This window comes from Schistocerca piceifrons, chromosome 1, assembly GCF_021461385.2.
Source record: "Schistocerca piceifrons isolate TAMUIC-IGC-003096 chromosome 1, iqSchPice1.1, whole genome shotgun sequence".
NCBI lineage: Eukaryota > Metazoa > Arthropoda > Insecta > Orthoptera > Acrididae > Schistocerca > Schistocerca piceifrons.
The window spans coordinates 1,142,556,090-1,142,574,327 of NC_060138.1; the positions used below are offsets into that span (position 1 = coordinate 1,142,556,090).

The following is an 18,238-nucleotide window of genomic DNA, read 5'->3' on the forward strand; positions in this document are numbered from 1 at the left end:
TGATCATAGTGCTGCCTGTAGTAAATTTTAAAAGGTGAGTCAGTTTCTTACAAATATGTTAATTTTGTATCTCAACGCAGTAAAAGTGCAAAACTGCAGTTGTGGAACGTTGTATGTTCGTGTTTGCTAAGTGTTTGTCTATCTTGTGTATTGGAAGTGCATATTAATAGTATAACAGGATCCACAGATTGCCTATTGTGCTAATGCTAGGTAACAAGTAACGGGAAGACCACTCTTTTATGAAAACAATAATTTCTTTATTCAAAGATAGTGAGAAGCAACCTGTTAGTGGATTCCAAATAACTTTCATTTTAAATAGTAAAGTATTTAACTGAGAGAGACTTAACCTATGTCCAATTTATGAGTCTGCAGTGAATGTTAATAGTAACGTTATAAAACTTGTTCCGTTATCTGTTATATTTATGTAAATAGTCTGTCCTGCTCTGTCAGCTTCCAATCTTAACCGTGGACATATGCAGGTGTCAGAGTTCATTGCACTCGTGTGTGGTAAAATATAGGTTGTGTTTGTCCGTTAAAGTTACTAATAACTGTTTTCTTAAATAAGAATGTTAATCATTCTCTTGCCTAATTAGGTTGGCGATCTTTTCCTTTATTCTTTAAACAGTGTAGCTAGGTAAAATATTATTTGCTACTCTTTGAATATTTAAGTAATTCTGACTTTCACTTCCGATAAGCCACTTCCGTTAGGTACAACGCAGTCAATATAACAAAATTCCTCTCAAAGGGTAACACTGCTCTGTTGCGTTTTACCATAATTGCTTTAACAAGATAGTTTTATTTCACAACCTGCCTCCAACTTTAAGTTTATGGTGTAGCAGTAGCATACAGGAGTGTTATAAACTGAGCAGGAACTTTAGTTGCCAGCACAGCACGGTAGCACTACCAATCTGATGGAGTTTGGACAACATAGTGATACAGATTTAATGGCGCCAGTTGGGCGCCGACGAGGAGCCAGTGTGGCGATAGATCCAGTCGACGTTGCTGGCGACCCGTGTGTAGATGCCGGGGTAGGGCGGCGTGGCGCACTCGTAGCCCCATGACGTCAGACCCTGCAGCACGCCCCCGTGCAGCACTGGACCGCCAGAATCACCCTGCGGAAGCCATTCAAGGACATTAGGTTTCACTGGTGACATTTATGATTAGGAAGTTACGTTTTCAAATATCCCTTTGTTCGAACCAGAAAGGTTCAGGTCATTTTCAATGGTTTACCTTCTTAACAAAGGAAGTCAAATCTCTGTGCGGCGAACGGGCTGTAGTGTAGACTGCTTGGGAAATGTGACATCTGTTCATGCTATCACGGTTGATTGTTAACATGAAAGCAAACAAGTTGCCGGGAATTAGCCTAAGTTGTCACCTTTAACGTCCCAATCAGATTGGTTGCTCCTCAACCATATCAGATGACCCTGCTCCATGGGACAATGTGAAGAGCTTTTGAGGTTACAATGCAGGACAGAGAGGCATGGTCAGCTTGTCAAAAACTGTACATCACCTCCCTTAGTCTAAATACACTGATGGGCAAAAACATTAAGACCATTTGCTTAATACCTTGTTTGTCCGTCTTTAGAACGAAATACATCACTGATTCTGCGTATCAGGGATTCGACAGCTTGTTGGTAGGTTTATGGACGTATGTGGCATTATATGTCTGCGCACAGGTCATATGATTTGCGTAAATAACTAACTGCTTATTTGAGTACGCAGTGATGGCGCCCTATAGCGACCTAGATGGGTTCCACAGGATTCACAAAAGGCGAATTTCGTCGCCGAGACATCATCGTGAGTCCACTATAATGTTCCTCAAACCACTGCAGCACGATTCTCTCACCGAGACGCAGACAATTTTACTGCTGAAAGGTGACATTGCTGTAGCATGAAGGGACGCAGGTGGTTCCCAGCTGTCTTCGATTACTACATCTACATGGGAATCCATTCAAGGTAAGTGCCAAAATTAATGACTTTTTTACTGTGACTTCATTATTTCCATTCTGACGATACCATCCATGCAAGCGGAGGAGAATGTCTCCCATAACCGTAACACTGCTCCCATCAGCCTGCGTCCGTGGCACGCTGCACGTTTCGAGCCGCCTTTGTTCACCTCGATGATGGCGTTTGTGGAGATGACCATCGACCAAATGTAGCCAAATGCGGTTAACTCTGTAATGGTTCTTTATTTATGTGATCATTACGGCACTCCAACCCCAGTTCTCGATACCAGTAATATCGTACTACTTTTCTGCGAAGTAACAGACATATTTTTGTGACAATATTCACATTTGGTTTTATTAATGTATAGGTACTCCGATGTATCGATATATTACAGTGATATGGTACTTGTGTGTGTTCATTTCTGTGAGACTGTCATAATCTTTTACTTACTTGTAACCGTTTTGGCGCGAATGCACACAGAGCAGTCTGTTTCACTTTGCAGAAGTTAAGTTGTTATTTCGCTTTTTAAAAGAACAGTCAAGTCTTGAGTTTGGTTAAAGTGGAAATTAAATATATGAAGATTGATATAAAACTGTTTTCTTGATGATATGACAAGTAAGAAGAACTATATGTGAATTTACAAGAAGTTTAAGAAAAATGTGGATCGTGAACACCAAGTCAAAAATTATTTCTACCATACCATTGTTCTGATCTGGGATTGTTTGGTCATTAAGAATTTCCTGAAAAACGCTTTTGTTAGGTCTTCAAATATTGCTAAAATACAGATCTGGACCTTCTAGCAGTCAAAGTGGAATCACCCTAGAATCAACAAGATGAGCCATAACAACTTCGACGAAATCTACATGGGAATCCATTCAAGGTAAGTGCCAAAATTAATGACTTTTTTACTGTGACCTCATTATTTCCATTCTGACGATACCATCCACAGTCAATAACTTTGTTGTTGCCCGATAAAGCGAACATATGCTGCGTGAGCAACATTATTAACCTGATTTATAACCTACTTTGCAAGTGGTGGTATTGTTAGAACCCCAAGAGCTGACATGTTTTCATTGATCGACGGTCTAATCCCGATAGTCCCGTGCCCACTGCAATCGTAACTGACGATGTCATTGGGTCAACATGTGAAGATGTAGGGGTGCTCTGCTGCATAAGTCCTTGTTCAACAATGTACGATGAACGGTGTGCTCCGAAACACTTGTGCGTGCACCAGCATTGTGCAGATAATCGTCTATCCTACTTTACAGAGCACTTAAGTCTCCGAAACCCACGTTTTGTGAAGAGTCGTGGACGTCCAACCATTTACCACCTGGTGATAGTTTCACTGTCCTTCCAGCTCTTTCCGTAGGTGCACATAACGGTATCACGTGAATATTCGACTGGCTTCACCATTTTCGAGACACTCGTTCACAGAGTCTGAGAAATAATAACCAGCCCTTTGTTAAAGTCGCTTGTCTCAATGGATTTGCAGCCCATATCTTCGCTAGGGTGCCCCCCCCCCCCCCTGTCCGTGTCTGCCCCTTCAACATACCTTTTTTTACCGCCTCACGTGCCCGCAACGACACCAGGTGGCGTCGAACGTTGCAGAGGGACGTGGTCATAATGTTTTGGCTGACCATTGTATTGTGCACGACAAACTTTTTTGCCCACTCACATTTAGAATTGGCTTCCAATGTCTTAATCCTAAGCATGACCTCTTGGCCACACTATGTCATGCGGGATGTTTTTCTCAGTTCGCAGGAGTAGTACGATTTCTTGGAATGACTGATCATCCAGTCACTTATCCAAGTTGGTCAGCGAACCACAGGGGACACACTTATGTCAGAGATTATCTGTCGCATTACAGAAAGCGTCTTAAACCTTTATGATCAGTTAGTCGTGACCATGATGGCTAAGTCAGCCGTTAACTGTCGAAAATCCAAGACAACGTCGAAATTTTGCACAAAATCGGAAAATGTAAAGGAATGGATGTCATGGAAGGAATGGAAATATTCATTCACAGACCAAAAAAAATTGAGATAATATTCTAAACGAGGTAACTGAATCCAAAAACTAAAAATTCTTTGGTAGCCTTAAGGGTGTTCTAAAGTAACAGGTTTAAGATGTGGCACTGTTTCCTTTTCGACCGGGGTCGCAGCGTAAAATACGTCATAACATGACATTTTGTAATGAATGACTCCAGGCAAGCTGCAGATAGTTTAATTAGTAGTCCCTCTTCCTTACTACATGATTGTTTCGGCTATAGCGCCATTCTCGAGTAAACGTGTTGCTGTTACAGTGTTCTATGGTTTGTACAAGTTGTACATATAGGTCAGTTTAAATATTCTTTACTTACGCCCATGCTGTACAATTATTTTCGTGAAATACTTTTGACAACTAGACTGACACTTGACATGGATTTCCGTCCACTCATTGTGCCCCCCCCTCCCCCCTACCCTCCCCCTCCCCCTGCAAATACCTCGATAGCCAATACACCATCATAATTATCAACAAAGCAGTATTCTAAGTTCATTAAGATTATGACATTTTATCTATAAGTAAAATATATTTCTATGCATAAAAGACTGATGAGGAAAATTTCCAGAAATACGCAATATATTAAGTGAAACATGGGACAGTTAAATGTGACTGGTAGCAGAAAAATGCAAGTAATTAACTTAGTGATCAATATCCTAAACCTAGTAATTGAGATGAGGAACTATTGGTCAGAATTAAATGTTTACTTTTTTAATCAAATAATGAACTTACACCTTACGACAACACCTTCAGCTCATATGACAGAGCGTCAGCCTTGATGCCTGCATTACAGCGTTTTGTCACATTCACTCGAATGTCCTTGTCGTTTGTTGTACCAACTGCCTACCAGCCAGTTTCGCTCAAGTTTCTACTCAGGTTTTTACATCCATGATTTCCCACACGAATAAATTCATAGGAATTAGAGTGAGTTACCGCTCTGGCATAGGACAGTGCCTTTGGAGGTGCGGATTTCTCTTTTCTTCGCTCGATGTGTTGCGAGATCGAGAAAAATTGCTTGATTCTTCTTGGATCGATTTTTAACTCCAGAGAAGAAGGGGAGGTTATCAATCCAACCAGCTCATGTAAAACTAGTACAACGTCAAATACAGACTTCTCATCCGAATCGGCGGTCGACCATGCTTTTGGCGCCAAATAAGTTAATCGCTACCGCTAACCCGACTTAACACGTGGACAAAAAAATCGTTCAAATGGCTCTGGAGCACTATGGGACTTAACTTCTGAGGTCAACAGTCCCGTATAACTACGAATCGCTTAAACCTAACTAACCTAATGACATCACACACATCCATGCCCGAGGCAAGATTCGAACCTGCGACCGTAGCGATCGCGCGGTTCCAGACTGTAGCGCCTAGAACCGCTCGGCCACCCCGGCCGACAACACGTGGACACAACAGACAAATACGAGTAAGGAGTCGTAACCATTTGTTGATTTGAATATAACTGTTTTATTTCTGCTTGATTTAAATAACGTTGGAAGCGCAATGCTCAGCTACTACCTCTCATTTCGACACCGTATGTTATTTAGTTATCAGGGGAAATACTTAACAGAGTAATCAAAAATGGTTCAAATCGCTCTGAGCACTATGGGACTCAACTTCTGTGGTCGGCAGTCCTCTAGAACTTAGAACTACTTAAACCTAACTAACCTAAGGACATCACACACATCCATGCCCGAGGCAGGATTCGAACCTGCGACCGTAGCGGTCGCGCGGCTCCAGACTGCAGCGCCTAGAACCGCTTGGCCACCTCGGCCAACGCAGAGTAATCATTATCTTTATTTCCCAAGAGCAATTGCGAAGCTAACTGGCGTCCCTATTACAATTTCCATTCCACCTCAATATCTTTATTTAACAGTGCGCAGAAGACAGTAGAATGGTCTGTATTGAACTTGAAATATGGTTAAAATTGAACTTGGATGTGCAATTATTGGCGAAAAAGATACAAACTGTTTGAAAACTAAGTTTCATCATGAATTCCTCTTCGTTACCCAATACGTATTAGGGCAGCAGGCCTTCAACACGATTCCATATGCTTGCCTAAGACCTATTCATCCTTTTCAATTCCAATTGCGGATGCACTGCAGTACATCAATCCACTACGTCAGTTTCACAATATTCCTCCAAACAACTACTGCAGGGGTATATGCTCATGGTCAGCAATGAACACATCAAAAGACGTGATGTAAACATCGTATTAACACTGCACTGTGATACGGAGGAGGTGAATGAAGTCGCCATTCTATAGGCACAGCCGTATTTGACTCACTAAAAGGCAAATTTCCAATGTGATGGCACCAGCCGACCTTCTGAAGTCAGTTCCAACTTGGGCATGCATTTGGCAAGAGATAGGTGCAAAGCCCTTTTTGGCAATTCTAACTTAAGTTTTTCTGAGGTTTCCCTAAATCGCTTGAGGTGAATATTGGAATGGTCCCTTGGGAATGACACGTAGATATCTTTCCTCATCCTTTGCGGTTTAAGCTTGTACTACGTCTGCGACGACATTGTCGCGTGGACAGAACATTAAATCCTAATCTGCCTCACTGTCAGAATGACCAAGGCGGCTTTAGTATCGCAACCGTCTCACCCCTGTCTGGCCAACACTAGAGTTCGACTAGCTGAGGACATAATCAGAAAAAAGACGTTTTGTTTGCAGCACGCTAGACAATGATGCTGTTCGTGAGCCCACAAAGGGAAAAGCCTAGTCCAGCTTCAAGGCTATCGGCAGAATCTACCTCCACATTTGCGCGATTACTCTGCAGTTCACGCTTAAGTGTTTGGCAAAGGAATCACACAGACCCTTTCTAACCATTTCTCGGTCGTTCCAGTGTCGAGTAGCACGTGAGTAAAGTAAACGCCTAGATCTCTGCTTCCTCATATGTTATTGCGATATTCATTTCTCCCTATGTAAGTGGGAGTCAAAAAAATATTCAAGCATTCGGATGTCAACGATGATAATTAAAATTTCGTGACAAGATCTCGCCGCAGAGGAAATCGCAGTTATTTTAATGATCGCCACACCAACTCGCTTATCAAATCCGTGACACTTTCTCCTCTACTTCCTAATAATACAACAGGTCCTGAGCTTCTCTTATTTGAACTTTTGTGATGTCTTCCGTCGATCCTATCTAATACGGATCCCATACTGCGAAGCAGCACTCCAGAAGAGGCCGAAAAAGCGCAGTGTAGGCAGTCTCCTTTGTACATTTGTTGCATCTTCTAAGAGTTCTGCCAATAAAATTCAGTCTTTGGTTCACCTTCCCCACAACATATGGTGGTTCCAGTTTAAATTCTTTGTAAGTGTAATCCCTAGTTATCTGAATCGATTGCTTTCCAATTTCTGTAATTTAAGGTATAGCTGAAACTTAGCAGATTTTTTTAGTACTCATTTGATGGACTTCACACTTTTTATTGTTTAAGGTCAAGTGACAATTCCATGCACATATCTTTTCCAAATCGCTTAGCGTTTACTTTTGATTTCTTAATGACTTTGCTAGGCAGTAAGCGACAGCATAATCAGCAAACAATCCAAGTGCGCTGCCCAGACTGCATCCTAAGCTGTTCATACGGATTAATATCAGGAGAGGTTCTATAAAGCTTTCTTGGGCAACATTTGACATCGCTTCGATTTCACTAGATAACTTCTCGTCAGTTTCTATGAACCGTAACCTCTCTGACAGAAAATGAGGAATCCAGTCACGCAACGGTGCAAGGAGTCTATGTATGTGGCACCCGAATACGATAATAATATTAATGTAAACTAAAATGATCCTAGTATACGACTTTCTAAACGATGTATGTCACTGATAGGCTTTATAATGCGGGTCGCTGACTGTGCACGACTGCAGAGCCAAAGATACTGTTTCTGGTCTGAGATGGTAGTGTTGGAGTAAGAGAGCACTGGACACACAGTTGTAGGTAGCTGTCTGTGCGCGAAAGAGGATGGTGTAAGCGGTTTTTGTTGTGTGCTCTGTGAAGCCACCAACTGTTAGATTAATGTAGGAATTACGAGAACATGTACGCAGAAGTCTTCATGCAAGCAAGGTATACATATTAAATAATTATAATTTTCGTTATGCCAGCGCGTTAGTGTAGATGAGTTGGCTGATAATTTGTAATTGTTGAGTAATCCCAGAATGTACGTAAACCGATTTGATAAAAGATAGTTAGCCATGTCACTTTTGTAATGTTTCTAAGATGTGTTAAGACAGTAGTAAGTAATGTGATGGTTTGGATTTACGCTGGTTTAGTGAGGTTCGATAATACTTGCTGTATAAATCACATTGTTCGTGAATCAGTTAGTAAATATGATGTATTTTTCTGACTAATATAAATTCAATTGTCAGATGTTTTTGAAAAGACAAACTTAACTTGCAATATAATTTTTGCTAAAAAGCTCAGTGTTAGTAATTCACCGCAATCAGTAACGCCTCCCTGTCCAGGTCATGTTTTTCAGAGAAATTGGATTTTTCATAAACGTTTTCATTTATCAGCCAAAAGAATTTCATGTGCATTTCAATTATTATAGCCTGAATAGCACACTGCTGAGCCTGTAGATAGCATGTTTTACTTTTTTCGAGAGAGACCAGAATATAAAGCGGATCACTGTTGTTGCCTTAGACGTAAGAGAATTTAATTTATTGTTATGTGCACAGCGACCAAGGTTATCAGTTTTGAGCAGGGTCAGAGGATTCAGTGCCTAAGGACCTGAATGTGTTTTTGCAGTGACTGTATTTCTTTTTTGGTATTGGGAGTTGCATTACCCAATCAATGCGTTTAAAGTTTTTGCTAACAGTAACGCAGAGTAAGCACATCATTTGCAGTTACAACACGCTACACGATAACTCCAGTTATGTATCCATTCCTCACTCAATATATCAGTCAATAATTTTTAAAAGAACGTTACACTTTCTTTCAACTTAATCAAAAAAAAGAAGTATTCGTTTAAATAATGTTACATCTCAGACGATACTCCGTAAGCAGGCAATGTGATTAGAAGCTGCAAGTGAGGACTGGTGTCAAAAACCTTCTGAAAATCTAAAAACATAGAATCAATTTTGTGGTATTGGTGTTCTGCAGATGGTAAAGGAATAGCAAGTTTTCGTCTGACGCTTACAGCTGTCGTGAGAGATCTGGTCGGCACAATGGTACATTCCCACTGGGTGAGCCACCGCTCCAATGGCTCTGTACCACGAGCGCCCTCTTTCACCCCAATACAGGTGGCCGGGGGCAGCGACTTATCCCACTTGCGTCTGGAGTCTCAACGCAACGACAGCTTCGTTCATCCTTAGTGCAGCGAGCCTCATCCTGGTTGCTCTTGTATGAGATGGACTCTGTTTCTTGCTGCATTAAATAATGAGTCTTGATATTCTTGACAAAATACGAGTTACGTAAATCTTCTGTTTACTATGTTAAGTGGTTCGTTTATCATTTCTACTCCTGTCAAGCTTTACTACGCCCGCAGTTGTCGAACCATTCTGTACCCGTCTCTCCTTACCATTGTGTATGAAGCCGTACACAACAAGTTTGAGGACACCTGTCGAGAGCATTTATCACTCGATGAGAATAAAAACCTACTTATGTGCGTTACTTTCTAAATCGGTAGTGACTGTATCAATAGATCGAGTTCTTAGAGATACGAGGGTAATCCCAAAAGTAAGGTCTCCTATTTTTTTTATAAGTACATTGGCCTGTTTATTTGAACAATGGTTTACATCAGTTTACAGCTTGAACATTTAGCTATTTTTCGACGTACAGCTTGAACATTTAACTATTTTTCAACATAATCACCATTTCAGTCGATGCATTTTTGTAGACGCTGTGGCAGTTTTTGCATGCCCATGTCATACCAGCTTGCCGCCATGCTGTTGAGAAAGTTATGAATCTCTTCTCTCACCTCGTCGTCGGAGCTGAATCGCTTTCCGGCCAATTGTTCTTTTAACCTAGGGAAAAGGTGATAATCACTGGGCGCCAAGTCATGACTATAGGGTGGGTGGGTGATTATGTTCCACTGAAACTGTTGCAGCAGAGCAACGGTTTGCCGAGCGATGTGTGGGCGAGTGTTGTCATGGAGAATGTGTACGCCGTTGCTCAACATTCCTCTTCTTCGGTTCTGAATTGCCCGTTTGACTTTTTTCAGAGTCTCACAGTACCTGTCAGCGTTATTTTTGGTCTCAATGGGCATAAAGTCGACCAACAATACCCATTTCCGATCCCAAAAAACGGTTGTCATGACTTTACCGGCAGACTGTGTTTGAATTTATGCGGCTTTGGCGAAGAAGGATGCCGCCACTCAGGTGTAAAGTGGTATGCCCAGGTTTTGTCACCCGTGACAATTGAGTCCAGAAAGTTGTCCCGTTCGGCTGCAAGGCGGTGGAGAAATGCGTGGGAAGCATCAACTCGTTGCCGCATGTGGTCCTCAGTCAGCATGCGTGGAACCCATCTTGCGCACACTTTTCGGTAGTTCATTGTTTCCGTTAAAATTCTGTGAGCGGTGCTTCGAGAAACCTCAGGAACCAACGTGCAGAGATCATCCAGGGTGATCCGCCCATCTTCACTCTTGCTTTGCTCAACCTTCAACACTGTCTCCGCAGAAATTGAAGGTCTCCTGCTCCTTTGTTCGTCGTGAATTTCGGTCCAACCAGCTGCAAACTCTCTACACCACTTACGAACATTTTTGACATCCATGCACGACTCACCATACAATTGGCGATGGATTTCAATCGGCGCAGTGCCCTTTACGTTCAAAAACCGAATAACTGCATGCAATTCGCACTTGGTGGTAACATCCAACGGGAGCTCCATTCTCAACGATTGCCAAGTCAAGACAGCGCCTCAGCGCTGCGTGCGTATGTTTACTCACAACAAATGGCTCTGAGCACTATGGGACTTAACATCTATGGTCATCAGTCCCCTAGAACTTAGAACTGCGTAAACCTAACTAAGCTAAGGACATCACACAACACCCAGTAATCACGAGGCAGAGAAAATCCCTGACCCCGCCGGGAATCGAACCCGGGAACCCGGGCGCGGGAAGCGGGAACGCTACCGCACGACCACGAGCTGCGGACTACACACAACACGTGAAACACTCTTCATAACAGTGTGACCAACTGCCACACAAACAGAGTTCTGTACTTATAAAAATATGAGACCTTACTTTTGGGATTACCCTCGTAATTCATAATGATCGGAAACAGTATATGTTTCAAAATCCTACTGCAGATCGACGTCAGTGATACGTATTGTCATTCAGCAGATTATTTCTCATTTTTCGTGAACTAGTTGGTCTTGAGCACCATTCCAGTCATTATATACGGAGCTTTTGTCTACCGAGCGATTGTATATGAATCCTAAAAATGGGGCTATTTCGTCAGCATACACGAAAGGAATCTTAACTGGTATACAGTCCAGGCTGAAGACTATAAAATAACTTAAGTTACTTCACTATATCCACTTCCAAATTAGTCGTGTTTGCAACTGTTCTTCATTAGAATTCTGGGATGTTTTCTGCATCTTCTTTGATGAAAGAATTTCGGGAAACCGTGTTTAGTAACTCTCTATTATTGGAGCTGTCATCATAATATTACCATAGTTATAATGCAGTGAAGGTATTTATTGTGCCTTGTTGTTGGTATATGTTACACACAACCAGAATATCTTTGAATTTTCTGCCAGATTTTGAGGCAGAGATTCGTCTCGGTAACTATTAGACGCATCTCGCATGAATATGAGGATAGATTTAGGCCCATTATCTTCCTATGAAGGTGCTCAGATGAACTCTTATCTTAATTATCTTAGATGGTTCTTGTGCACGATCGTAACTATTCCAGTCTGGGAGTACTGTTAATAGCAATTCCCAGGCCAGACAGTCTCAAATCCAGAAGTGATACCCGTGCTTCAACCCATTCCCGTATATAAACAGCAACAGGAAAACTCTTATCTACAACCTGTGAAGAATACTTCAGACTCCTTCCTTAACACATCATGTACGGTTTTTTCACCTTAAAACGGCCAGGATTTGGTCACTGCGACCAGCGGGGAATGTTCCTGCTGTAGCCAGAACAGTGCAACCTCCGTACCGAGGGCTCACGACGCCTGCTTCATGCGAACTGTGTGTGTGTGTGTGTGTGTGTGTGTGTGTGTGTGTGTGTGTAGCACAGCGCTCAGACTGACGTGTCTCAAGCTCAGCACACAACCCTTTTTGTCTACAGCCGACAGCGCCTTAATACTTACATGACAGGTACCGTAGTTCACGTCCTCAAAACGAGCAGCGCAGATCTGCGACGAATAAATGGCGTATCCCATGTCGCCCCAAATCGATGCGCATACTTCTTGGTTCCATTTGTGTAAGTCCTCTTTCTGCAGATCGTCTGTACTTGGTCCCTGGTACTGCAAAATGAATAGTTTATCCTTAGAACCTCACTGTAAGGACACCATCATACTATTCAACTACCGAAATTTAGAAAATAACATCTTTAGGGAATCAATGTACCTCATCTGAAACGAGCAAAGAGTCTTAATGTAAATAGAGGAAAGATGGTACAATTATATCACGCTTTTAAATCTGATACCAGTAATCCGGGAAGTGTTATCCATACTCACGTGTATAATTTTAAGTATCATTGGAAAGTCCCATATTCAGATTGGGAGTTGTAAGCAAAATTAACTATAAATAACAGGTCATGGGTTGGATATATTAACACGAAAAATTAGTGCATACAAACCACACAAGTCTCTCGGTATTTATGTCATTAAAGGAGCATGCTTTTTGCTAGAATAATAAGTACTGAGAAAACTCCAAGCTAATGTAACCTTTCAGCCTCAAGCTAAAACCTCAACCCTTACGGGCTAGGTAAAAAACGACATATATCTACACAAGGTAGTAATATACAAACGCTTGATTCCGCGTGAATGTGGCAGATTACTATACAGGTGAAACCGAAAAGACTCTAGGTAATGGGTTCTATAGCACCAGGACGATCTTGGCCACCTTAAAAGTCAAAAATCAGAGACGGAAGAAGATTGCTTTACTGTGGGTCATTCGATGGACTGTAATAAAACGGAAACTTTCGCTACTGCATCATTGAGGAATCGATTGCTAACTCGAAAGCTGGAAGACTTCATTCATTTGGATGGCGATTTCCTTTTGGACACGATACGAAATATTAGGAAAAATCCATTTCCTAGGTAATCGACATTTCTCTGCTAGCTCAAAGAATTAGGATGATCGATTTGATATCGAAACTGTGGGCTTTCATACAGAGGGCACTTGAACATTCTACAGACTTACACACATCGTAAGAATTAATACGCCGAATTCCGCTATTGACAATCTATATCTTTTTCTCTTAGAAAAATCTCTGACTGCTATAGATACTCTGCCGAACGAAGTCGATGATAGGATTTCAATGAATAATTTCTTTTTGCAGCCCATAAAACTTTATTTAAAATTGGACTTCGACCTTTAAAAAAATAATTGGCATAGATTTCTAATGTCGAATGTGAATGAAATTTTACCGTATTTCTTTCTCCCATGACGTCTAATGCATTGTACCTCTTAAAAACACATGTGATGTAGATAATTGCTATTCAGATGACACTAAGTGCGTCAAAATTGATGAACTAGTTTTACAAAAGGTAACATCAGGTACTCATCATCCTCAAAATTACGGACACAAATTCTTTAGCTCTCTCGTTTTGTCACTCAGCTGCATTTGAATAAATACACAAGGAGTAACTAACAAGAAGGGACCTTAAAAAATAGAGTTATAAGTTATTATGGCATTCCAAGTAACTTTCATTAAATCCCACACTACACCTCAAATCGACAGAGATACATGGCACTTCTGTTCAACATATTCATTAAGTTCTGCAAAGAAAAAAAAAAACGAACGGATATCTATATCAATGGTTTAGCTTCTCGACCATAGAAATCCGCTCCTAGGTCACCGAGAACAGCTTTATGAATGTCTTCATGATTGAAAAATGTCCAATCACTGCGAATCAGTTCGTCGACTGGCATGTAGTCAAGAACTGCACTTTGAATCTGTGTGCAATTTAGACGTTTACCCCTAAACAACCGTACCGGTCCGCGAGCTTCCATTTTGGAGACGTTTCCAGCTGCCGCGTCCATTCACTATCACAGCGTGATGCCCCTACCATCTGTATGGCAGCAGAACTTTGTCTGCAGGAAACCTGGAACATGCACTCTCCTCTGACAATTCGCCACTCTTGATATGTAATGGTCTCAGCGTACGACGACGCTTGTAACTTACTTTTCGAAGTACCCTTCCAAAGTTCCAAAACTTCCATTTAATATATATTGATTGTGCTTAAAATTTAGAAAAACTTCTGAAGCAAGCTTTCGACAGTTTCAGCTCAGTGTTAGCGAGACTTCTCAGAAGTGGGGAAGGGTGGGTCAGGCGGAGGGCGGGGGCAGTGAATCTCCAACGCTCCTAAATTTGACATTGATCTAAAACGGTATTTGTTGGATGTTTTCAACTGCAAAAATATTATCCGCCAGGCCAATTTGATATGAACCGGCAGTGTGGGTCATGGAGATCAAGTCTGTAAGCTTACAGCTTGGCGTCCCTGTGGCTCTAGGGGTCAATAATATTTCAGCGTCAGGCCAATTTGATATGAACCAGCAATGTGAGTCATGGAGATCAAGTCTGTAAGCTTGCAGCTTGTACTCCCTGTGGCTCTAGGGGTCAATAATATTTCATCGACAAATGAGGAAGATGTAAATCAGCGTGCGTTTGGTGGCTGAATCACCACCAAACTAGTCTCTTTCTGCGACGTTCCTGCCATTGCTATGACGCCCACATGAATGTGTAACGAAAATCATTCTACAAACTGTAGCGGATCAGCCTTATTAATAAATAAATTGTTCAAATGGCTCTGAGCGCTATGGGACTCAACATCTTAGGTCATAAGTCCCCTAGAACTTAGAACTACTTAAACCTAACTAACCTAAGGACATCACACACACCCATGCCCGAGGCAGGATTCGAACCTGCGACCGTAGCAGTCCCGCGGTTCCGCACTGCAGCGCCAGAACCGCACGGCCACCGCGGCCGGCGATCAGCCTTATTATTTGTGTAGTGGCACAGGTCAAAAGTGCGTGTAGGTACCGATTATCAGGCTGAAGCACCGAGAGCTCTGTGTCTCTGAGGTTAGTTAAGTAGCTGGCGTCGACTAGAAATCAGTGGCGGTAGTCGAATGTAGGTGTTGAGCGCGTCGCCCTAGACGCTGGCAGACTCTCGCAATGGGCATACTGTGGCAATTGGCACATTTTTATTTAGAGTGGATAGAAAGAGGAATTGTGTGAACAGTACATGAGTGAATGTTAAAGGTACCATCCCAGTCATTACTGGATATTTAAAAAGAAACTCGAAGGAATAATCCGAATGGGACAGAATTCGGTAGATGTGATGTACTTGTACTGACAAACAAATTATTATAGTATCATAAAAACTGGATGATTTATTCAAGAAAAAGAGCTTCGCAAATTGAGTAAGTCAATAACGCGTTGGTCTGTCTGTTGCCGTAATGCGACCAGATATTCTACTTGGCATTGATTGACAGGGTTGTTGGATGTACTTCTGAGGACTATCTTGCCGAATTCTGTCCAGTTGGTAACTTATATCGTCAAAATCCCTGCCCATAATGCTCCAAACGTCCTCAACTGAGGAGACATATGGCAACGCTGCAGGGTGTGGCAACCACGAAGACAAGTAGTAGAGAAGATATTCTATGCCCCGTTTTGTAGCCCTTCTTGGCAAGCCATGCTGGGCTTACTTTTCAGCAAGACAACGCCCACACACTATGAGACTGCTTGTCATCGTGCTTGCCAAACCCCACTTTGGTCACCAAGGTCACTGGATCTCTCCAAAGTAGAGAACGTTTGGAGTATTACGGACAGGTCCCTCCAAACAGCTCGGCATTTTGACGATCTAAGTCACCAACTGGACAGAATCCGGCAAAATCGCCCTCAGAAGAACGTCCAACCAGTTCCAAGCCGAATGACTGCTTGCAGCGCGTTATTGATTTGCTCAGTTTGTAAAGCTCTTTCTCTTGAATAAATGATCCAATTTTTCTGAAACTGCAATCGTTTATTTGTCTGTACATTGCCATCACTACTAGCGATTCCATCCCCGCTCGGATAATTCCTTCGTGGCGTCTTTTTTCTCCTTTCTTGTCTTTTTCCTTATAGTGTACATGCGTATGTGTCTAATCAGAGTGCCGTGTGACTACTATTACTTCAGTTTTGGCTTGCGTCGACATTAACCGTTATTGTTTTTTGTACCTCACATTTGTGTCTAAACAAAATACACTTTTCAGAATAGTAGAACTCCACACCGCCGTTTAGTCCAATGGAACCTATATTCAAATCTGTGTTCGTATCCAGTCCTGTTATATCGTTGTAAAATGTCTCTTTTCAAGCTGATGATCTTTACGCATTAGCCAAGATCAGAAATTAATTTTAGGCTCCATTCTTTATTCCAGTGAAGATTTGTGGCGAAATCTGGAATATTACAAAACTGAAGCAGGATTGTTTTGCTGAAGAGTAGATTTCTCGATTAATTCATTATTCTGTCCTGATATCCAAGCCTCCACATGACTTTCTGTACTACCGCGGATAGAGCACGCACTGCTGCACGTGTGGCACATGGACCACACGCTCTGAAATTACAAAACAAAGTATATTGGGAAACTGCGTCTCCTGAGGATGACGGGACTTCCGATTAGACTCAGGTTTTTAGCACTGACACTGAACCCCATTTTGCAAAGTTTTAATCTGATGATCGCTGTAGACGAAACTGCGTAATAAATAAATAAATATATTAAATTGACTGTTTTCTTCACTAAATAACATGTCCAGTGCCTCGGACTGTAAACTTCGCCAAACGTATTATACTTCACTCACTGTACGAGCAAGCGGAGATGAGACATTAGGTTTCTAATGCAACATTTTCTCGTCACCTTAAAATTCTAGCCCAATTCGGAAAAGAAAGTAGCCACCATTTCCCACACAAACAACACCACTCCGGCTTGTGAGAAAATCTTGTCATTTACAGTGACTGCTCACATTTTCGTTTTGTATTTTCCTATTTTTCAAACTTAGTTCAAAAGCAGCTCCTGAGGAAAGAAACATTTAACGCCGCAACGTCGACGGGCTCGTTAGACTTGGAGCCGACTGGGGAAGAAATTGGCAGTGTTCCTATGAAACGAACCATTCCAGCCCTTGCATCAAGCCAATTAAGTAAAAAAAAAGGAAAAAAATTAAATTACTGGTCGGAAGGAGACTTCAACATGCGTTCTTCCGCTTCGAGGACCAGTTTTCTTTTTTTCTTTTCTTTTTAAGCGGAGAATTTTCCTTGTGCTGTTTAAGACGTTTTATAGTTAATCCGTATAATTAATTGAAATATAAGGACAAAGTTAACTGAGAATCTGAAACTTTGTCCTTGTAAAGCACAGAGACTCTTTATTTCCATAAATTTAAAACTGTTTAACTAAAACTCTTTCTCAAAAATGAGGATTCTAGATCTTCTCCTTTTTCTAATGAAGGAAGCGAAAGCGAAAGCGAAAAACAAGCCTCATTCGCCTAAACGTTGATCTTCTGCCCGGTACGCTTGGCAAGATATTCTCAGTTATACGGACGTCGGCTTCTAGTTAGTGAACGATGAAATCTTAGAGAACGAATTTATTTAATTATAAACAGGGAGGAATCGCAGTGGGCAACGTTCGAATATGCTGACTGTGATCACTGTGTCCTTTCCCTTGCGCCCCCCCTCCCCCTCCCCCCCCCCCCCGCCCGTTCTTTACAATCGTATTTGAATCTCTGGATTCCTGAACCATCTCAGTTCTTCAATTGAAGAAATACCATAGTATCTGCTTAGGTCTTCTGCAAAGGAATGTGGTATCCTGAGCCATATATAGGTATGAGATTTTGGAAATGTTCTTATACTTGTGTTTCAGAGTGCACCTTCTGTTCGAACTTGTTTGGATTCGCTAGACAAAACTATAACAAAAGTATGCGCTATCTACACGTAGCTATCATGCTTACAAGGGAAACTAATCATCGCACGCCACTGACATTTAGTGGTAAGATGGCCCAGTGGGTATCCAATCAAAAACTGAACATAGACTAAACATGAAAACAGGAAGAAGTTGTACTGAACTGTGACAAAAGAAACAAAATAGAAATAGTGAACGCTCCAATCTCAAGATGT

At 41.7% G+C, this 18,238-nt stretch overlaps 1 protein-coding gene across 1 annotated transcript in view; it reads right to left on the reverse strand.

Moving 5' to 3' along the window:
* Positions 1 to 941: 941 nt before the first annotated feature.
* Positions 942 to 18,238, reverse strand: part of LOC124778612 (trypsin-like) — a 66,813-nt gene continuing 49,516 nt past the window's right edge. Inside the window, exon 6 of the mRNA XM_047253656.1 lies at positions 942 to 1,112. Within this exon, the coding sequence (XP_047109612.1) occupies positions 942 to 1,112 (171 nt within the window). The remainder of the gene's footprint in view (positions 1,113 to 18,238) is intronic.